General features: G+C 41.0%; 1 protein-coding gene and 1 pseudogene across 1 annotated transcript in view; both read left to right on the forward strand.

Moving 5' to 3' along the window:
- The window catches only part of CCDC191 (coiled-coil domain containing 191), a 94,044-nt gene that overhangs the window by 27,468 nt on the left and 49,743 nt on the right, over nt 1-16,833 (forward strand). Inside the window, exon 7 of the mRNA XM_056109229.1 lies at nt 383-536. Within this exon, the coding sequence (XP_055965204.1) occupies nt 383-536 (154 nt within the window). The remainder of the gene's footprint in view (nt 1-382; nt 537-16,833) is intronic.
- LOC130018515 (60S ribosomal protein L7-like) lies at nt 10,688-11,495 on the forward strand (annotated as a pseudogene).

Below are 16,833 nucleotides of genomic sequence, written 5' to 3' on the forward strand. Positions count from 1 at the left end.
GCTCAGGACTTACTCTTGATTTGGTTCAGGCATCACTTTCCTGGCAAGCTCAGGGGACCTTGTAGGGTGCCAGAGATCAAACCCAGGTCAGCTGCTTGCAAAGCAACCACCTTACCTGCTGGACTATTGCTCTGGCCCCAGTATTGTTCAATGTTAAACTGAGTGAAAATTACTGAAGTTCCTACAGGGCTTTCTACCTTTCCAAAGTACTTTATAATTTATTTTACTTAGTTTGCATTTTATAAAGAAATAAACCTAAAAAATCATCTCATTGTTTTATGTAGTATAGAAAAATGAATGAAGCCATTATTTATAGTATTTTGTAATTACTCATTGTTAAGTCTGTTGTTCATAGATGTCATTTTTACATTGTTACTAATAGAGAGAAGAAAAAGCAAGAAGAACGTTCTTCAAAACCTCCAGAAAAATACATGTTTCAAAATGTTCATATTCAGCTGGATGAAGAAAAAATGGCAAAAGAAAGAAAGAAGAAATTGAAAGAGTTATTAATTCAGACATTCAAGGAAAATCACCAGGTGGGAGTTGTAATGTCTCTTTATTGTGCTTTCTGTAGCGTAATTAAAAAGACTTAGCCATCGAGATGGGACAAAATAATACTAAACCCATTGAGCCTCATTACAAACACCAAAATTGCCCACACCATTGTTCTCTGCTAGTCACCTGACCTTGTACAGAGATTACAGTTTCCCATTAAGAAGCTATTCTTGTATATTCTATGATCCTAGAAAATTGTGGTATGGATTTGGCATGTCACTCTAAATTACCCTTTTCAGAATGACATTTTAACTGCTAAAGTAGATTTGTGGCAGTTTTTGAAAGCTTGGCTTCCACTTTTACAGTCTTATGGACCGTGGCATTCTGGATTATTTAGAAAAATTATTCAAAAAGTCACTTGCTTTTTGAAAGTTCCAGTCCCAAATCCATGATAAACTTAGAAATATTCTATATTTATTTTATTTCTCTCTACCTCATTTTTGTTTTTTTATTAAGTAAAGCCTAGAACCTTAAGGCAGAAATACAAGTTTATTTCAGTGAAGTGGGTGATTAATAATAATATGAAATTGGAAGTTATAACATTTCAGGTAAAATGATTTATTTGAAAAATTGAGAGATGAGAAAAATAAATATGTATGTTTATCTCTTCTATAACACCCACCAAGGGCCCTGGGAGTTGCTGAAATTCAGTAAAAATTAATGGAGTGAATGCATAAATGAATGGATTTAACAAGAGATAAGAGAATGTCAGGAAGACACTGAGAAAGCTTAATAAATGTAGGATCAACTCACAAATGCTTTAGAAAGTAATAGCAGGAATTTGAACATGATAGAATAACTGAAATAAAGAAAAATATAAGATAGTTAAACTAATTTTTTGAAAGAAACAATTTATTGTTACATTTTAGATTATGGGTGAAGTTTGGTCAGTTTTAGCTTTAAGACTAGGAAGGGATGTGTGGTGGAAATGTTAAGATTTGGGGATTAACATGTCGTAAATGATTGGAAGAAATGAAAAGATGCTGAGTCCTTCTTGAAACAGATGGAGTTAGTAGTTTTCTTCCTGTAGCAATAGTCTAGAAATAGTAGACTTCTAGAAGAAAATATGAAGGGAAATTAATACTCAGAATCATTTTCAGGAGGTCTAAGGAGGAACCGGAGCTATAGTACAACAGTTACGGCATCTGCCTTGCATGCAACCGATCTGGGTTCAATTCCCAGCAAACCATATGGTGCCCTGAACCCAGCAAAAGTAATCCCTGACTGCAGAGCCAGGAAGAAATCCTGCATTCCACCAGCTGTCACACCCCGCCCCCCACCCCAAAGAAAAGATGGTATAATAAAAAAAAAATGCTATATTACCCAGCCAATGAGAGATGAATAAAATGCCTTCCCAATAAAATTAACTTTTTTTTTTGCATGGGGGCAGGAGGGCACTAGTTCTTGTCTTTTGTTTGGTTTGGGTTTGGGGCCTCACCCAGTGGTGCTTTTGGCTTTATTTTCAGGGATCACACCTGTTGGTGCTCACGGGACCATAATGTGGTGCCAGGAATCAAACCAGGAAAACTTCTTAACTTTTTTTCTTTTGTTTTTGGTTTTGGGTCACACCTGGTGGTACTCACAGGAGACTCCTTGCTCTGTACTCAGGAATTACTCCTGGTGGTGCTCAGGGGAACATACGTGATGCTAGGGATCGAACCCAGGTTGATCGTGTGTAAGGCAAAGTGCTCTACCCACTGTATTATCTCCCCAGCCCCAGGAATCTTCTATGCTATGTCTCTGGTCCCCAAAAGATTGATTTTTATAGGTTATTGAAGCCAACTGTACAAAAGGAAATAGTTGATTAGATAGAAATACTATCTGTGAATTTTAAACACATATAAGAAGTTTTACAAAACGAGTGCCCTGCCTAACATAGATCACTGAATTTTTTTAAAGTTGTTCATGATTTAATTACATTCAATATTCCAACCAATCCCACCACCATTATTTCCAATTTTCCCAAACATCCCCAAGCCTGCCCCTATAGCAGTCCCTGAATAATCTATTTTATATTGCTTGTTGTAATTTGCTAAAAAATGATCAAAAAGTATTTCCTTCGAAGAAGGTGTGTGGATATTGTTGTATTTCACCATGGAACCATTAAGCCCTTGTGGAAGAGATTGCTAAAATGTTGTGTAAATTAAGCCTTGTGCGATTATATTTTCCTAATCGAGGTTGATTGCCTTCTACTTTACATCCCATCCAATGTGGTGTGCTACTCATGGTTTATCAGTGGTATAGAGTTTGACGTGTCTTATGGCTGCATTTGAATTTGGGAGAAATACAGCTGGCGTTAAATTGTTAACTGATGGTGATTCTGGGTGCCCTGGATGACAGCCTGGCGCAGGATCCGGAAGCCTTTCTGCAACTTGTTGATCTCTTTCAAGATTTATTTATGAGTCTCTGGGTCATGGCTGGTTAATGAGCTTTATTTGGTGCCAGAGGCAGTTCATGGGTGTGACTGCCAGGCTTCTGGAAGAATGGGCAGGGGGGATGAGAGGTGATAGTCTATTCCCTGACTTTGTGAGAGCCTGGAGATTTTGTCACAAAACCTGCATACCTGAGTTTTTCAACAGATCAATGAGATTTCATCCTGACCAGTGGAGTCTGGCCATGAGCATGGCAGAGATTGTGGAATGTGGAGGTTTTTGGCTACGGGGGCTCTGTTTGGGTGGGTGGTAGGCTCATCTGCCCTGCTCTGGGTGCTTCATACAACTCAATCTGGTGCAGGGTCTAGAAGCTTCTTTGCAGATTACTCAGTTTTAAAAAGACCCACTGGTGTGTTTTTAAAAATGAGAGATTATGAATTAATTATCTCCATTTCACCACAGACTGTACTTAATTTGGATCTATACTATGTTTTGAAGTTTTATTTTGAAATCACTTGATCACTTGACATCTGTTACTCATCGATTTGCTCGAGCGGGCGCCAGTAACATCTCCATTTGTCCCTGTTGCATGCTAGTGTAGCACAATGGTGTCTGCTCATTCTAGGAGCACGAAGAGCCTCAAACTGATCATTCAGGGTCTTCACAAAGAAGTCTGACCATCTCATAGGTGGACGGCCACACAGTCTTTTGACGTCGCATGGAATCCAGTCTGTAATGGCTCTAGTCCAGCGGTCGTCTCCAAATCTCATTATGTGTCCAGCCCATCTGATTTTCGATGCCTTGGCAAAAGAGACAGTGTCCCTGATTCTTGACCGTTGATGGAGGTCAGAACTCCAAATTCTTTCTCTCATTTGAGTGAAATGTGATACTCCAAGCATAGCTCTTTCGATTCCTCTTTGGGTAGCGTTCTCATCCTGCTTTCGTAGGGCCCAGGTTTCGGCAGCTTATGGTAATGCAGAAAGAACAGTGGAATCGAAAAGATGTGCCCAGAGCCGGAGGTTCTTCGTCCTCTTAGCTGTTTCTTCGACACTCTTGAAGGTGTTCCAAGCCTCTCTCTTCCTCCTGCACAACTCGGGTGCCAGGTCATTCGTCATGTTGACTTCTCGACCTAGGTACACATAACTGTTGCATTCGGAGATGTTCGTTCCATTGAGAGTGAATGAAATGTCAGGAACGAGACTGTTTCTCATAAACATTGTCTTCGTGAGATTCAGCTGTAGTCCGACCTTTCCACACTCACAGTCGAAGTCGGCCAGCATTTGTGCTGCTTGGCTAATGTTTGGTCTTATTAGAACAATGTCATCAGCAAAGCGGAGGTGGTGTAGTTGCCAACCATCTATCTTCACTCCCATTCCTTCCCATTCCAGTTGTCGCATGACGTTCTCGAGGGTGGCACTGAAAAGTTTCAGTGAAATAGTATCACCCTGCCGAACCCCTCTCTTGACATGGATGATCACTTCTTTGTAGAATGGTGAGATCCTGGTAGTGAATCCGTAATACAGCTCACAGAGGATCCTGGTGCATTGAGTTTGAATGCCCTGATTGGCTAGGGCTTCAATGACCGCTTCAGTCTCAACAGAATCAAAGGCCTTCTTTAAATCAATGAACATTAGACAGAGCGGCATCTTGAACTCCTGAGAAACCTCAATGAGCTTCGTGTGGATATGGTCGATCGTGCTGAATCCTTTGTGGAACTTGCCTTGCTCTCATGGTTGTCCTTCATCTAGTGTTCTGCCAATCTGATTCAGGATGACTCGAGTGAACAGCTTGTAGATGACAGATAATAAGCAGATGGGACGATAGTTGCCAATGTCGTGGATATCTCCCTTCTTGAACAGTAGTACGGTCCTGCTGGTTTTCCATTGGGCCGGAACCTTGCATTCAGACAGGTAATGTGTGAAGAGCTGAGCCAGAGTATTGATAAGTACTGACGGTAGGTTCTTCAGGTGCTCAGGTCTGACCTTGTCTGGGCCAGGTGCTGTTCGCTTCTTTACCGATGAAATGGCATGTTGGATTTCGGAAGGGAGAACATTGGGAACGGCATATCCATCCTGCAGAATTTGGTATGTGGGCAGGTGGACGTGGCTATCGAAAAGATCTGAGTAGAAGTCATGGATAATCTTTTCCATTGCCCTTCTGGAAGATGTGATAGATCCATCATGACGTCGGAGGGCAGTCATCTTGGTCTTGTAGTTGGTGAAGGACAGGTGCCCTTGAAATAATTTTAGTTTTTCAGATATAATAAGTTACAAAATAGTACACAAAAACATTCCCCCTTCCTTGTTTGTAACTTATTTCTCTCCCTCAATCCCCCTCTCTCTCTCTATCTCTCTCATTCTCTGAGTGTATGAATGTGTTTAAGTGTGTATGTGTCTTTGTTCATCATAATAATTTCAGCCCTGATCCAGCACTGCATTATAGCTTTGCTTATTTATAACCTCTTAGTCTGATCATAAGAAATCTGAGGCTCTTTATCTAAAATGCATTTACTTATCTAATTCTAGCAAACTATAAAAGTAATTTCAGAATTGGCTAACTGTTACTGCTATGGAAGTAAATTTACTAACTAGGGTACAGCGTTTATATTGTTATATCCCTTTTTTGTCCTTATTCAGCCAAGAAATTATGTATGCTATGTATGTTCTCCCCTTTCAATATAATTATGTTAGTTGCTTTGTAACATTATTAGTGAATCTCTAAGTTTCCTTGGTGCATTTTTGGTATAATTGAGGCACTGGAAAAATACACCAGCTGGACTCCTCAGGATTTACACTTGAGTAGAGACAGGACAGTTCTCTGATAAATATCACAGGAGTCACAGGCCCTCTGGGCTCATTATCTTGATCCCATTCCTCATTCATAGCCTGGTTCCAAAGGAGCCTCAGGCTGCCCTTGGGTAAGGAAACTTGGATCCTCAGCAACATAATTTTAACTATAGGATTGAAAACCAGGGCAATCATCAGATGAGTGACTAGAAAACAGGAAGCTAATGTCAGCACCTTCAAGACTGTTCGCTGGCACAAACCCAAAAGTGGGCTTCATAGAGTATTTGCAGGAGCACCTTAAACACATTAGTGTTTCTGGTGATTGCTTTAGTTTGGCTTTAGAATTAATGCCTCTAATTCTCCATGTTCTACCTCTGCATGGTATTTGCTTCCCGACACAATCTCTTAATATAGTCACACCTCAGCCATGTTATTTCACAGGAAACTTTCTGAAAGAAAAGAGTGCAGGCTCTTTTATCAAAACACAAGCTCAGGTGCAGTACAATTCATACTCCTTCTCCACATATTTCATTTCAGATCTCTGCTTTATCCAAAACATCTGTTTTTGCCTAGAAACTGTATGATTTCAGTCTTTTCCATTTGTCTTTGATCTTGAAGTGAAATCTCTTGGGGAGATTCAGTAATCCACATGTCATTGCTAATTAGCAGAAACAACAGGATTATCAACGAAATTCTTGTATTATTTGGAAAATAACCTTCTTAATTCTCTATCCTGAAATTGCATAAAATATGCATATTGTTTTCTTAATAAGAGTCATCCTGCTTGTGAAAAATTGAAGAGAACAATGAATCACGATGGGTTAACACTAATGTAAAACCTTAATTCTATGGGGGAGAGACTTTGTTTTGCTTCTTTGATTTTTCTGTTAAATAGTAAAATAACAATCAGTCAACAGGAGTCATTGTTAATAATACACTTTTAGGATAGCTCATTCCAAGAGGCAAGCCCCAAATAAAACTGAAGGAATGAAATGATATTGGGGGAAAGGAGGAAATGTGTTTTATTTTTTCCTGACAATATGATGTGAACTATAGCTACTACCCAATTTACATTTCATGAGTCCTTCCTAAGGATCATAGCTTTATCAGGACTGCTTACACAGCATTGAAGCAAAAAAAAAAAAAATCACTTCTGCACTGAAATTTGGCAACTCTCTCTTATCATTGTTGCGTATGTTTGTGGAAGAAAATGAAGACAAGGTCTTTTTGTAAATAAATCTGCAGAGAAAGAAAAATATTGGGATTCATGTAATCCTCTTCTGTAAGATTATTGCTGAGGGCAGTCTATACTTTAGTTAAATGCTAAAGATTTATATGATCTGAAGAGAAAACAGAGAATATATAGAAACCAGAGTATATATAGAAACGTGGTCTATATTTTAGGATGAATTTGAGGCATTTTTATATATTACTTCATACAACTAAAGAATTTGTTTGCTTATTTTGTTATTATATTCTTCCTTACTACTTTTACCCATGGGTAACATAGCACTGTAGCACCTTCCTCCCTTTGTTCATCAGTTTGATTGAGTGGGCACCAGTAATGTCTCCATTGTGAGACTTATTACTGTTTTTGGTATATAGAATTTGCCACAGGGAGCTTGCCAGGCTCTGCTGTGTGGGCGGGATACTCTCGGTAGCTTGCCAGCTCTCTGAGAGGAATGGAGGAATCGAACCCGAGTCAGCTGCATGCAAGGCAAACACCCTACCCGCTGTGCTATCGCTCCAGCCCATAAGTAACATAGATTCTTTATTCTCACAGAATGGACAAGGAGGACCAGTTAATCAAAATACGATTTTTTTTTTGTCTCAGATTAGGTTCTACTTTCTTTTTTAAATTAGGAGTCTGGCATAAATGAAGCCCATCCTCCAAAATTAAACAAGGTATAATATCTTTGCCCTAAACACTAGAGATTTTAGGTGAATAGTATAAGTTGTTGAAGAACAGTGAGATTACAACACGTCTTATTGACAAACTACAGTAGAGGTGAACCAAGTGTTTGTTGAGTATATTCTGAGCTAAACAGTATTTTTGGGGTGGCTAGTCTAGGTTGGTTGAGGTTGACAGAGAGCCATAGGAGCTAGAGACTGTTGGGAAGAAGAAGAAGAGAGAGGAGAAGGTAATGGAGAGCTACGGGTTTGCCTTCCTAAAGACATGAGGTCCTGGAAACCTACTGAAGTTATGCCAGAAAGATTTTTTTCCCTAAAACTAGTCAGGTTATAGACTCTATTATGGTCAGTTTTGTGTGTGTTTTCCTTTTTTTTTTTTTTAACAATTCAGAGAGTTTTATTGGTTAGTATTTACTCGGTAGGGCCGGAGAGAAGTGCAGTAGGTTAGGTGCTTGCATTGCACGTGGCTGATCCAAATTCAATCCTTGGAAACATACATCGTCTCTTGAACACTGCCAGGAGTTACCCCTGAGCTTAGAGCCAGGAGTGAACCCTGAGCTCAGCCAGCTCTAGCCAAGAGCACAAAATCAAGAACAAAAAGAATTTATTGTGTAGTACAACTGTTATTTTTACTGCTATATAGTAAGTCTATCATCTACTATTTCAGGGGTAAAACAATTAGATTATTATAAAAATATTATTCATTGAATTTCTTGGTAATATTAAGAATAATTTATAAAATTTCTCTATGGGTGCTGGTCAAGAACTTGCTGATTGTGGGTTACATCCCTGATGTCCCTCCCACACCTGGGGAAAGTCCCATGTTCACAACATATATTGACATTTATGGCTGAAATGATGTAACTGTTTTCTAGGATTTATTCATGTTCCTGCGACCCTAAATGTTGAAAAAAATTGAGACTGGCTGAGGGATCTCTTCTCCTGATATACTTTTGGATGTAAAAATTTCTGTAATAAGAGTGTTTTTGTTTAGCTTTTAAAAATAGAGGGGAAGGGGTTGGAGCGATAGCACAGCAGGTAGGGCATTTGCCTTGCACACGTCTGACCCGGGTTCGATTCCCAGCATCCCATATGGTCCCCTGAGCACTGCCAGGAGTAATTCCTGAGTGCAGAGCCAGGAATAACCCCTGTGCATCACCATATGTGACCCAAAAAGCAAAAATAAATAATAAATAAAAATAAAGGTGGGGGAAAGAACATGTAGAAATAAATTCAGCGTGAAATTTGCTTCAATATAGTCGCTGGGGAGATGGCTTGCTGAAGCACATGCTTTGCACATGGAAACTCTGGGCTTGAGCCCAGTACCACCTGGTCCCTGGAACACTGCTGGGTGCAGCCCCCGAGCACCATTAGGTGTGGCCCCAAGCTCCCCAAACAGATTCCCCACAGTGTAAGTTTTCTCTGTAACTAGTGGTGGCATTCTGCACATCAGTGATTGTCATAGTTTAGGCCTCTGAGCTTTTCCATGTAAGCCAATAGCAAGTCCAGGACTTAGCAATCAGAGCGTTTTCCCTAACGTAGTTCATGATCATAGTATACACGCTTCAGTAGGGAGTGAAATGATTGCCCGTTTGCTTTGATGCAACCTTATGAAAACCGAAATGGACAGGTAGAGGCTGCTTCTCAGCATTATTTCTTGCACTCGTATACCATGAGAAAGATCCTCCCTTCCCATCTCAGGCCTTTCACAGCCTGGGTGACCTTTTGAGGTTCCCCCCACAAACGAAAGAAGTTGGAGATCGCGTCATCACTTCATTGTATCGCAAGAGCCCCTTCCTTTGGGAAGCGGCAGGAGGGAGGGTAACTTCTTCCTAACATTCAGTTTGTGGCCAACTCCCCAAGTCCAGGAGTTGCCCCACAGCTAGTTCCATTCAGCAAAAATAAATTGTAAACTTGTTGACATTTTGTCCTCTTTACAATTCATTGTTTACTTTTCCCTGACTGAGAATTTTGATGCAATTATCACTGAGCTTTCTGACAAAAGGGAAATGGCTGAGGAATGTTGATGAGTTCCCCACTTCATTAATCAGAACAAGCATCTCTAGTGACAGGGTTAGAATTACAATGAAGATTAGATAGCAAATTGCTTTCCACCTAACGCCAATCATCCTGGTGACAGCAGTGTGATTACACTTCAGGGAAGAGCTTTTCTTGCCAACAAAATGAGGGCAACTGCAGTACAGGTAATAAATTTAGCAGGGCGACCTGTCATTTCTTCTCTTGAGTGGAATCCTTAATGACCAAATGATGCGCTGAGGAATATTTTGAGGAAGAAAAGCGTTTCCCTTACAAACTTTCTCAATTTCACTTTAGTATTTAATATGTTGTTCGGGGTGGGTGGGGGCTCCCCAGCTGTACTGGGGCCTGGACCGCCACTCCTGGTGGAGCTCAGCCTGACAGCATGAACCTGACGATTCAGTGTTCAGGCCACCAGGGGCCATACTCAAGGATGCTTAAGGGACCACGAAGCACTGAGTATCAAACTTAGGGCCTCTGTTGCAGAGAATACCCTTTGAGCCATGGTCTCAGCTCTGTAGTATTTTATTCTAAAAATTTTTACATAGTAGGTATTTTACTATTTATAATATATTACTTTAATATTTATTAATAATATATTTATGGGCTGGAGTGATAGGACAGTGGGTAAGGTGTTTGCCTTGCACGTGGCCGACCCAGGTTCGATTCCTCCATCCCTCTCGGAGAGCCTGGCAAGCTACCCAGAATATCTCGCCCTCACGGCAAAGGCTGGCAAGCTACCCGTGACGTATTCGATATGCCAAAAACAGTAACAACAAGTCTCACAGTTTGTTGTGAGACATTACTGGTGCCCACTTGAGCAAATCGATGAACAACGGGAGGACAATGCTACAGTGCTATTATATTTATATATTTTGTTATTATAAATGGAAATATATTTGGGAAGAGTTCTCCCCACAATTTTTGGTTTTGTATTTCATTTTGTCTTTATCAAGCCATAATTATTACCCCAACTTTGATAAAGAGATGGGGAATTGTTAAAAGAATGCAAGACCACCTCTCTTTTCCGACTGGAACCATGGAGGGCGCAGAAGAGAAGAAAAAGAAGGTCCCTGCTAAGCCGGCAGCAGCGGCTGCTGGAGAGAAGAAAAAGAAGCTTCCTGATGTGCCAGAACCCCTGAAGAAAAAGCAAAAGAATTTTGCAGAGCTGAAGATCAAGCGCCTGAGAAAGAAGTTTGCTCAAAAGATGCTTCGAAAGGCGAGGAGGAAGCTGATCTACGAACAAGCTAAGCATTATCACAAGGAGTATAGGCAGATGTACAGGACAGAGATTCGCATGGCTAGGATGGCGAGGAAAGCTGGCAACTTTTACGTCCCTGCGGAACCCAAATTGGCTTTTGTCATCAGAATCAGAGGTATCAATGGTGTGAGCCCCAAGGTCCAAAAGGTGCTACAGCTTCTCCGCCTTTGCCAAATATTCAATGGTACCTTTGTTAAACTCAACAAGGCTTCGATTAACATGCTGAGGATCGTGGAACCCTATATTGCATGGGGGTACCCAAAACTGAAGTCAGTAAATGAATTGATCTACAAGCATGGTTGTGGCAAAATCCACAAGAAGCGAATTGCCCTAACAGGATAATGCACTGATCGCGCAAACTCTGGGTAAATATGGCATCATCTGCATGGAGGATCTGATTCATGAGATCTATACTCTTGGAAAGCGCTTCAAAGAGGCAAACAACTTCCTCTGGCCCTTCAAATTATCTTCTCCCCAGGGTGGGATCAAGAAAAAGACCACCCATTTTGTAGAAGGTGGAGATGCTGGCAACAGAGAAGACCAATCAACCGGCTGATTAGACGGATGAACTAAGTTATCTACCATATTTTTATAATCTGGTCAGTTAATAAACGTTTGCTTTCAAATTGAAAAAGAAAAAAGAATGTAAGACCAGATGTGAAAATCTATGATTAAACAGCCCAGTGCACAAATATATGAACTGGGGTAAGAAATGGAGAGAAGTTAAGCTAGTTTACTGGCAAATTAGAAATATTAAGTTCTTCTGTCTTATAATGTATTTCAGACCTATGGTGGTTTTAAATTATGGCTGATGTTTCATAGAGCAAAGGGTTAGGGCACGATTGGAATTTCAGAATATAGGACCAAAGAAGAGAAGTGGATGTGGGGGAAGCGAACACCCAGCTGAGGCAAGAAATAATAAGAATACTGCATGGGGACTTAGGGAAGTATGCCACTTCTCATCCTCCCAAATTTAAGGTGGAGTTTTTTAAAATACAATAGTTTTAGAGAAATGGGGGGGGGGGGAGAGAGAGAGAGAGAGAGAGAGAGAGAGAGAGAGAGAGAGAGAGAACGAGCACATTGTAGGCTGTGATACAGGCAACAGAATGCACCTTAAGGCAGAATTTTAGATCTCCCAAAGAAGATGAACCATGAGTATTTTCCTTTTCAAAGTTTTTCCCTCCAAGCATATTTCAGGCTATCTGCTTGCCTAAATAATGTTTGCTATGAATCAGGAATAAGTGGCCATTTACTATTTTTTTAGCTTATATTTTGATTTATTTTTATTTGGAGCCACACTGAGTGGTACTCAGGAATTAACTTCTGGTGGGTCCCTGGGAGACCATATTCAATGGGGGAATGGAACCTGGGTCAGCCCACTGCACTATCTCTCTAGCCTTTTCATTTAAATTTTAACAGGAGTACTCCTTTGAGTAGATGGGGCAAAAATTTACACTAAACAAATTTAAGAAGTCAGTTGTGTTGTCACTGTGCTGTTATTAAGTTCTGTCTACTAAAACTGAATTACACACCTTAAAAACTCAAATCTAAACGTATTTTTAAATAAATTAATTTACTCTAGCATTTATTAACCATATAAGTGTGTTTTTTTTTAATTCAAATATTTACTAGTATTTTTCTACTGTACCAAGTTATGTGTCAATCAAGTTTCTTCCCTGTCAGTATAAAAAAGCAACGAATTTATCTTTTCTTTTTTAGAAAGACTTTTTTGTTTATTTGCTTTTTGAACCACACCTAGCCAAATTATTTTATTTGGTTCAACTGTTTGTTTTCTCTGTATACTATATATGAATGAAATGGTGATTGTCTTTCTTTGACTTATTTTACTTGTCATAAAATCCTCCAAGTCCATCCATGTTGTTCCAAATAACAAACATTCATCTTTTAAAAGTTTTCCGACTAAAAAAACCTTTTTTTTGCCACATTGGGTCGTGCTTGGGGCTTACTCTTGACTTTTTTCTCAGGGATCACTACTCTCAGTGCTCAGGGAACATCTATGGTACCAGAGATCAAATCTGATTTCTTCACATGCACAGCAAGTACCCTACCTGCTATACTATCTCTCTGGCCCCTCATCTTTTTAAAAGCTGAAAAATACTCCATTATGTATGCTTCTCCATCATCTTTATCCATTTATTAGTCTGTGGGAACTTAGCTTTTATGCAGTTCTTGGCAATAATTGTGAAAGTGCATGTATCTTTTCAAGTTGAGAGAGAGATATCTTTTTTTTAATTTTTATTAGTGAAACACCATGAGGTGCAGTTGTAGACTTACAAATTTTTGTGTTTGGGATTCAATTATACAATGATCAAATACCCATCCCTCTACCAGTGCCCATTTTCCACCACCACAGATCCCAGTATCCCTCCCACCCCCATCCCCCCATCCCACCCTCCCTCTGTGGCAGGGCATTCCCTTTTGTTCTCTCTCTCCTATTGGGTGTTGTGGTTTGCAAAAGAGGCAATGGGTGGCAATCATGTTTGGTCTATAGTCTACTTTCAGCATGCATCTCCCATCCTGGGAGGATCCTCCCAACACCCTTTATTTGGTGTTCCTTTCTCTATCTGAACTGCCTTTTCCCCTAGCATAGGCGTCCAAGCTATGGAGTAAACCTCCTGCTACTTATCTCGGCTATTCTTGGGTGTTAGTTTCCTATTTTGTTACTTTATGTTCCCCAGATGAATGCAAGCTTTCTGTGTCTATCCCTCGCTTTCTGACTCATTTTGCTTAGCATGATACTTTCCATATAAGTACCACTTGCATGTAAATTTCATGACTTCGTCTTTTCTAACAGCTACATGGGCTGGAGCGATAGCACAGCGGGTAGGGCGTTCGCCTTACACGCGACCAACATGGCCAACACAGGTTCGATTCCTCCGCCCCTCTCGGAGAGCCCGGCAAGCTACCGAGAGTATTCGATATGCCAGACACAGTAACAACAAAGTCTCCAATGGAGACATTACTGGGCCTGCTCGAGCAAATCGACGATCAACGGGAGGGCCTTTACCTTTACCTTTACCTTACATAGTACTCCATTGTGTAAATGTACCAAAGTTCCTTTAACCAGTCATCTGTTCTCGGGCACTCAGGTTTTTTTTTTTTTCCAGATTCTGGCTATTGTAAAGAGTGCTGCAATGAACAAACAAGTGCAGATGTCACTTTGACTATACATTTTTGCCTCTCTGGGATATATTCCCAGGACTGGTATTGCTGGGTCAAATGGGAGCTCAATTTCTAATTTTTTGAGAATCGGCCATACTGTTTTCCAAAAGGGCTGAACCCGTCGGCACTCCTACCAGCAATGAAGGAGGGTCCCTTTCTCGCCACATCTGCGTCACACTGGTTGCTTTTGTTGTTTTGGGTGTAGGCCAGTCAAGAGAGATATCTTTTCAAGTTGAGAGAGAGAGAGAGAGAGAGAGAGAGAGAGAGAGAGAATATGGAATTTAAGTTGGTTTGAACTTTACAGAAAAAAATGTAGAAATACAGGGAGACACTATTTTTTTAAAATTTTTATTAGTGAGACATCATGAGGTGCAGTTGTAGACTTACAAATTTTTGTGCTTGGGTTTCAATTTTTTAAAAAAATTTTATGTTACTTCACAATATTTGATTCCATTTAATATTCAAACACCAGTCCCACCACCATTACACCTTCCTACCACCAAAATTGGGATGTTTCCATCCCAAGCCCCAACCTCTGTCCCAAAACACAAACGAAAGAATATGTTTAGTATTGTCTGTTATGAATAACTGCTGAACTTCCTTACAAAAAGTGTTCATATAGAAAACAGCGTGAAAATTGTTCTGTTTTGGCAGGAGCTATTAAGACATTCTATAGGATATCACTAACATTTTGTTAAGTTTGGGTGTTGTGAGCTTTTGTATTTATGTCTGAAAATATGTATATATGCTTATATATATTTCCATCTATGATTTGTTGTCTACTGTCTGAACCCCATCAAATATGGTGTGGTAATTAGGGAAAATGGGTAGGGAGTGTCTTATGATGTGTCCAGGAATATGTTCACTCACATGTGAGGCTCGGCCTGAACATGTGGAAAGCAGCCTGGAGCGTGGCAGCGGTTGGGTAGTGGAGGTCGGCTGCCGGGACTGGGTCCCTTGGGGTGGGAAGGTCTCTCACCCGCCCCCCTCTGGGGTGCCCCAAGTGAAAACATCCTGGGACAGAGTCCAGTGGCATGGTTACGGGGGTCTCATTTTATGCTCCATTCTGGGAAAAGCAGCCGTGAGTTCTGGATGGTGACTGATGACAAGACTACCTGGCGCCAACAGGAGGTGGCTTATGGGTGTGACTCCTGGGTCGCCAGAGACGGGGGTGGGGGGAATGGGCAGAGCATCTCCGGTCCCTGATCTCATTGAGCCCAGGGTCCAAGATCACAAAGTTCTGTATTACCTGGGTTCCGTGGGACTTCACTCATGTGTGAGGCTCCCCCTGAGCTTGTGGAAAGTGGCCTGGAGCATGGCGGCCATTGGATAGTGGAGGTTGGCTGCCGGGGCTGGGTCCCTTGGGGCGGGGAGGGCTCTCACCTGCCCTGCTCTGGGGTGCCCCGAGTGAAAACAGACAGGGAGACACTGTTAATAGTGTTATTATTTTCAAGGTGGATTGTTGTGTGCTATTTCATTATTAGAAATATTCCAAGAGTTAAAATTAGAGATAGCTATGTATTAGAGATAGTATATTTCACTGAGTCATTTAAGAGGAACTTTTTCAGTGAGTCTGACAGACAGACACAGGGTTGGTTTGTTTTGGTTTGGTGTTTGTGCCACACCCAGTGGTGCCCAGGCCTTACTCCTAGCTCTACACTCAGGGATGTCTCCTAGTGGGGTTTGCGGGGACCACATGAGGTACCTAGGTTGGGTATGAGTAAGGCAAGTTGTACTATCTATCTGACACAATGAATATTTTTATTATGGCATCTAGGTTAGTATCTTTTTTGTCAAAGCTGTATAATGTAGAGTAGATAAACAATATTTCAAAAGTCATATTCCCTTACCCTCATAGCTTTGCGGCCCTCCATGTGGCATGTCCTGTATTCAGCTAATCTTCCCCTGTTGCTCCCTTCCCCACACCAAACCCTCCTTTCTTTCCTCTTCTGGGATTCAAGGTAAAGGTCTGGATGTGGGATCCATCATGGTAAGGGATTAAGCCCTGTGAAGTCGGCTGTGGTGTCTCCTGATGTGCAATTATAATAAAGAGAGCCAGGGATATGGCTCAGTGGTGGTGCACCTGCCTTGCTTATATAGTACCTGGGTTTAATCTCTGGCACCACACACACACACACACACACACACACACGCGCGCGCGCGCGCGCACACGCACATTATAATAAAGGATATTTTATTTTATCTAAATGGTAACATTTAGATAAATCCCTATGTGGAAAATGAATCCCTATGTGGAAAGTATTTCTGATCAAATAGGCTATTTCTGAGGAGACTAGCATGTGTTCCCTTAAGTTATTGATCTTTAAATTTATATATCCTCTTTCCACATAACTCTCAAAAAGGAAAGATCATATCTTAGACAACTTTGTTCACAGTCCCCAAATTCAAGCACAAGGGTTTACCAAGCTTACCAGTGTCGAGAGAGAGAGAGAGAGAGAGAGAGAGAGAGAGAGAGAGAGAGAGAAAGAGAGAGAGAGAGAGAGCTATTTTTGTGGAGAAAAAGCAGTACACATAACCAACTCTGATAAGGCTACCCTGCCCTTGCAGCCCGTTGCAAGATATCCTTCGTGTTTACCAAGTCGCTGTGTCTCAGACTGCTTACTGTTTCCGGGCTCCCCACGCTGGTATATTGTCAGGTTGACCGCCCAATTCATAGCCCCTTCCCTAGAGGTTTACTACCCAGAACTGTCCATCCATAAGTGTGAAA

This window comes from Sorex fumeus, unplaced genomic scaffold (genome assembly GCF_029834395.1).
Source record: "Sorex fumeus unplaced genomic scaffold, SorFum_2.1 ptg000265l, whole genome shotgun sequence".
Taxonomy (NCBI): Eukaryota; Metazoa; Chordata; class Mammalia; order Eulipotyphla; family Soricidae; genus Sorex; species Sorex fumeus.